The following is a 6,337-nucleotide window of genomic DNA, read 5'->3' as shown; positions in this document are numbered from 1 at the left end:
TATATATATATATAAAAAGAAATACAAGTAAAAAATAGTATTCATACAAATGCAATTTGAAACCTTTGAAGAGCGTTTACACTTTGTTCAAGATATTCCGGAAGTTCGATTAGTTTAGGGCAATTAACAGAGAAGCAGGCGATGGTTCAAGGTAGACGTGGTTCAAGTTTACCACATTATGCATTTTCACTCGTGCGACATAGTGAGAGAAACTACTGACAAAGAAATGTATGTTATATTTTGCCTTATCCATATATAAAATAAAGGCATAAAAGATTGTTACCAGTAAAATTCCTTCCTGTATTGCAGCAAATTCCCATTCGCATTGCAAGAGGGCATGCCTCCACTTTTTCCTTTCTTACGTGAATAGGACACTCAATTGGTAAAACGCACGTAAAGGAAGACTTGCAACCAGTCTCAGTTTTTGTAAACGTTTCTGTCTCCGTAGTTGGCGGGGTAGACTCTGTTACTGTTTTGTTGGTTACGAATTCAACTGCTTCAATATTTAAGATTTGCAAACAAAGTATTATCAGTACCATTTGTACAACATTGGTATCCTGGTGCCATGTATAATACATTATGAGATTATAACCTGAAATAAGAAATGGTAAATTGCACAATTTCTTCTTAATAAAAACCAAGCCTAGTGGCTGTTTGAGTTTGAGTCACATTTCCTTATATTTTCCGGACATTGTTATGGCGAAACGAGGATGTTTGTAATAAGGGGAGAGAAAGAGAGGAATCCAGATATGTGGTAGGTCTGACGGAGATTTTGTGAAGGTATTTAGAAAGGGAGAGGGAAACAATAAGTGTAATAATAAAATAATTTGTTTACCGTGAAAGATTAGAGTCAAAATAAGGTTGCAAATAATTTTATTGATGTAAAATCAATATCAATCATTTTATATGAAAATAATTACAACCCCATTTTGTTTCTGATCTTTTACACATTGTAACAAGAGAAAAAAATGGAATCCATAATTTCTTTAGTTTTAGGTTCATCTAGTAAGTGAAGTTTTTCGAATCGTTTTTTAAAAATTTTGGATTATATGCATTTATTAGTACACCATATATATATATCTTGTAGTTTTCAGTTTTATACAGCTAGCGTATATCAATTCGATATTTTTTTGCAGGCTGTTTTGTCGTAATTCATAGAATTTCGTAGTTCCTTTCTAAAGTGGTGATTTAGCAGATGCTGATATCAATTTGGAACTTCAAAATTCCATGGACCATAACATTGAACCCGCAAAACAATATCGATTCAATATTTTAGATTACCCATTTCCAATGAGTTTAGAATTTTTTGGGCTCTCTTCAGTTAAAAAATTAGAAGGTATTCAAGGAATATCTCTTTGTCCCCTTTTTAAGCTTCTAATACCTTCAATAGTCAATGTGAACAACTTACACTCATCATTTTGTATAATGATAATCAGTGATACCAGCACAAATGTATTTAACATTTTATAAATAGAAATCACGTTTGGAAAAGCATTTTAAATAAAATATAAGAAGCTTTTCTCAAAAGAGTATTTAAATGTAAGATAAAAATAGGTATTTTTTATTTTGTATTTGCATTTTAAACATTTTTGATTACTTTGAAAAACGGCAGGCATTTGAATTAAACGAAAAACTCTTGTAAAGCCAATTACTAATTATCTTCGAATTTAAAAGTGTGATAGGTGTTTTCCCGTTTGGAGCATGATTTAAAAACTCCTGAGACCTTCCCGTTTCCTGTAAAGTAAACTATTGTAAATTGTTCCCGTTTCGAGCAAAATTCGAACACCAATTATGGTTTGAAATATTCTAATTATTACAAGAGATCTTATAAGTTTTATAATAGTTAAGAGGTGATTGATGATAAAAGTATGTATTTACTTGAAGAGGGATTTACGTTTTTTGTAGATGAAACATTTCGGAGCTGCCGCCCTTTGTTTGAACAGTTATATACAGTAGAGATTAAACAACATCAGTAATACCTGCAGTTTATGCCCTTTTGTCCAATAGAAAAAAATTCACTCTTTTCAAAGAAAAAGAAAACTTTAAACCAGAAAGAAAATGCAGCAATTAATGTCGTGAATTAAATACCTACACCAAAACAGGCCAAAAAATGTATTTATTTGGATCAGCGCTGTCTAACTTATCATAGCCCGCGGGCCGTATTTTCTTCACCAAACATTTCGGGGGCCAAGAATATTTATAAATGTAGTCAATTTATGTTAATTAAAAACATATTTTATTTATACTAGATAAATAAAAGATAAAANAAACTAATTTTAAAATTCGTTAGGTTCTGCTTCTCCCTATATTATTTCTAACACTACTATTACTGTCAGTTCTTACTTTTCTTTATACAATCCGGTGGCTAAAACCATTTCCATGGCACGATCGGCTACGTGGAATACGGGGCTCAAATCAACATCAAAAGAAATTTTTGAATTTCGATAATGTGAAAAACTGGGTGAGCTCCTCTCTAATTTACTATGTGCTCGGGTATTTATCTTAGCCTTATGAACAGCCATTTCATTCAAAGATTGTATTGATATGTGATTAATATTTTTAAAGTGTCTTCTTTTTGATCCATGAGAGTTTTCTGGAACAAATCCGTAAATTACGATAATTGAAATGAAATAGTAAAATAAGGCGGATCACGTGTCCATATCAGTTAACGAACGACGTTGGAAGTTTCTCTTTTTAAAAAGATATCCAAAATTTGTATTTACACTTTATTAAAAAGAACTTCAAAATTATCAACTAAAAGTACAAAACATGCCGTTCGCGAATTAAATATTACAACAATATGCCATGCACGTGAACTACAATACATTAATTAGTTAAAAAGGCTAAAACAAAGCTTATATATTGCACAAGAAATAGTCTACTTTGCACATTATTGGGAAATAGTTGTTGGCGTAAGAACGCGCTGATTACTATCTATTCACATCGATAACTTATCCTTGTCATTCATTGTAGATTTACATATATTGTCGTTGAATCTTCTGGACTAGTCTTTATTCTTCTCGAGAGCTCTAGATCTTCCATTGTTAGGCAGCAAATGTGTCACTCAGGGTATGATTCATTACTCTCCCCGTGTTTAGTACAAAGGTTGCCGATTATCGATCGGTCCCCTCCTACGGGCATTTTCAAGACTCCTCGGGAATTACGTACCTGCTTGTATAGATCTTTCGCCGACTCGAAATGGAAAAGCCATAAATCATTTTTAAAATGAAGTAGGTACAAAGATGGAAAAGGGCCTTTCTCGACCAATATGATACGATTCGATTCAGATGGAATCCAACATGATATTTGCAGTGGCATACACAAAAATTGCGTAGCGTTAAGAAAAAAAATGTTTGTTTCATCAATCTGCTCACCAATTGATTAAAATTGACGACTTTCGATTTTTCGTTGGGTGCACGTCTAATCTAACAGATGACATCATTTATTAGCTTGACGATTTAGTATGGACCTTCCCAATGCCATTGCAGCTTCGATTAGAAACTCATGGATTATATAGCTACACCAGGACTCCTTGGATTCCTTCATCAATGGCCCTCATGTCATACGGTCGCCAGCAATCGACATGTGGGAGCATACTTCTTCGTGGATGTCGTCAAGTCTATTCCATTCCATCTAATTGAGGATGTAAAGGTGTAATTCGGGTTTCGTGAATGACTATTCTGAAATACGGCAGATTCTATGTTCCTATCCTAGTCAGAATGAAGCTCTACTGATCCTCCGAGCCGGCTGATTAAGCATTTGAAGAGCTCTTGTAAACTGATTCATTGCCTGTATGATACTTATTTCCATCACCAGTGGCATATTTCGCACATAGTATATATAATCGTTCGCATTTCACTCGAAAGGTCTTGTTAAAACCGAAATGTCCTCCCGAAGAACCGCCATGAAGGTACTGCAGGACTTCCCTGATCAAACTTTGCGGTATATCAATTGATATATGCTCCCGGTGCTATCCAGGTTCTCTACTAGGAGACCATCTTTTTTAACAATAGAAACCTATTAGGCTTATAACAATTTCACTTCGATAGATTTAGCAGCTACTTTATATCAAGTCGGTCTTCTACTTCCTATTTTACATTTTCGGAGAATTCTTAGGATCGGGGCGGTGTCTTGTTTTACCAATGCTCATCCGTGACATTTATCCTTCTAACTTCCTCGTGTTCCTCGACGCGCCTACAATGCTTACAATTTTCTCGACAAGGTCTTTGGGATAAAGCATCGACTTTGCAATTTCTAGCTCGGTATTCTATATCAAAATCGTATTCTTGGAGCTTTTCTATCCAACGTGCTACTTGACCTTCAGGACTCTTGAAATTGAGCAACCACTTTAGACCTGCGTGGGCAATCCGGAGTAAAAACTTCCTCCCTCCCATACCGTAGTTATTCATAGAAACGCTCCACGCTATTCACCACAGTTAACAATTCTCGCCTGATTACACGGAACTAGTATGTTCAAATTTGAACAGAGTTGTGTCAAAAATGTTTTCCTCGTCATTTTGCATTTAAAAGAGTATCTCCCTCTCCAATATAACAACAGATTTTCCTGCTGGTAAAAAATAATTGATCACTCCTATACTGCTTTAATCTTCTGCTGGTCGACTGAAACAGCGGTCCTCGAAACTATATACCCCAGGCGATTTGACTGATTCTTGAAACAGCTGACATTTCTTGAGACAAATATTTCAGATTGACATCTCGAAGCCTTCAGTATACCTCTTCCAAATTATTCATGTGGTCACTAATGTCTTTTCCGATCAGAATGATGTCGAAATATACTTGGCAAGTCTTCTCAATCAAACCACTCAAGAACAACTCCATGAGCTTTTCGAATGTGGCTGGTGCGTCGCATAAACCAAACGGCATCACTATTGTCATATAATCCTATTCTAATGGAGAATGTCGTTTTCTCTTTGGCTTTAGGATCAAAATCCAATTGGCAGTTTCCACTTTTAAGGTCTAGTGTTGAGACTATCGTCGATCCAGCGAATGTGCCCAAAATATCGGTACGTCTAACGTAGGTTTGCCCCTCCTTGTCATATTCTACTTCGAACACGCCTTGCTTTTGTTAGAGTAATCCCATTAGTTGTCGTTGCTAAACTGTATCACGCTTTTCGTTGGATTTTTCAAACATTCCTGACAAAGCTTCTGGAATCTATCGGTTTTGACAGTAGGTGTAGTTCTTCCTTCTTGTTTCAATAAATTGATAATGTTAAAATTCTCATTCGATTTCTGAACTGTTTCTAACAAATAAATATTGCTTTCCCTGATAAGTAGCATTTTTGTAATTTCACTCCAGGACTGAACATTCCTAAATTGCAGAATCGACGAAATGCATTATTGTCACGTGTAGGCAACCCATGATACTGTCACATGCAGGCAACCCATCATGCACATTAACAAAGGAAACCAAATTTTCTAGATGCCACATTCTGGATTTTTATAGAACAAATCCAGCCCCTATAAACAGTTGCCGCTAGGTAGGAAGAGTTAGTTCGAGTTTTAGTGACGATGCGATACAAAGCGACATAGGAATAAGAGCGAAAAAGCGATAAAGTGTGTGATATAGTAATAAAATAGAAATTATTTAATAATAGTAACGTTAATTAAAAAGTGAAAACTTATTAATCAGTATTTGACTTTAATCATATGGAGAACTGGCTACTGTACTACAATATCAGCTATGTCTATCGTAAGCGGACGTTAAAATTCCAGGGATGAAGTTGCACCTTTATAATAATATTCTATGGATACTTAATTCAGTCTTAATTTATTAAAACTAATTTTAAAATTCGTTAGGTTCTGCTTCTCCCTATATTATTTCTAACACTACTATTACTGTCAGTTCTTACTTTTCTTTATACAATCCGGTGGCTAAAACCATTTCCATGGCACGATCGGCTACGTGGAATACGGGGCTCAAATCAACATCAAAAGAAATTTTTGAATTTCGATAATGTGAAAAACTGGGTGAGCTCCTCTCTAATTTACTATGTGCTCGGGTATTTATCTTAGCCTTATGAACAGCCATTTCATTCAAAGATTGTATTGATATGTGATTAATATTTTTAAAGTGTCTTCTTTTTGATCCATGAGAGTTTTCTGGAACAAATCCGTAAATTACGATAATTGAAATGAAATAGTAAATTAATACACAACTTCTTATATAAAGACATTCTTTATTCGTTTTATGTTATTTTGTTGAAGAACTTTTACAAAGTAAAGTTAATAATAAAACCTGACATCAGTTACTGCCATTTTTAGACAAACTACTTTGGGTCCACATTTGTTGCCCTTCTCATTCTGCATCTAGTCGAAT

General features: G+C 34.7%; 1 protein-coding gene across 2 annotated transcripts in view; it reads right to left on the bottom strand.

Annotated features, from left to right (window-relative positions):
• The window catches only part of LOC108735994 (chorion peroxidase), a 65,148-nt gene that overhangs the window by 53,966 nt on the left and 4,845 nt on the right, over nt 1-6,337 (bottom strand). The window contains exon 2 of one of the 2 annotated variants that reach the window (XM_025976457.1): nt 5,871-6,120. In XM_025976457.1, the coding sequence (XP_025832242.1) occupies nt 5,871-6,120 (250 nt within the window). Of the gene's footprint in view, nt 1-2,343; nt 2,594-5,870; nt 6,121-6,337 lie in introns of those variants that run through there. The other variant, XM_025976458.1, reaches the window with a different exon arrangement.

This window comes from Agrilus planipennis, unplaced genomic scaffold (genome assembly GCF_000699045.2).
Source record: "Agrilus planipennis isolate EAB-ADULT unplaced genomic scaffold, Apla_2.0 scaffold75, whole genome shotgun sequence".
NCBI classification, from domain to species: Eukaryota; Metazoa; Arthropoda; class Insecta; order Coleoptera; family Buprestidae; genus Agrilus; species Agrilus planipennis.
The sequence above is the reverse complement of the archived record's forward strand: the minus strand, read 5'-3'. Positions and strand labels throughout refer to the sequence as shown.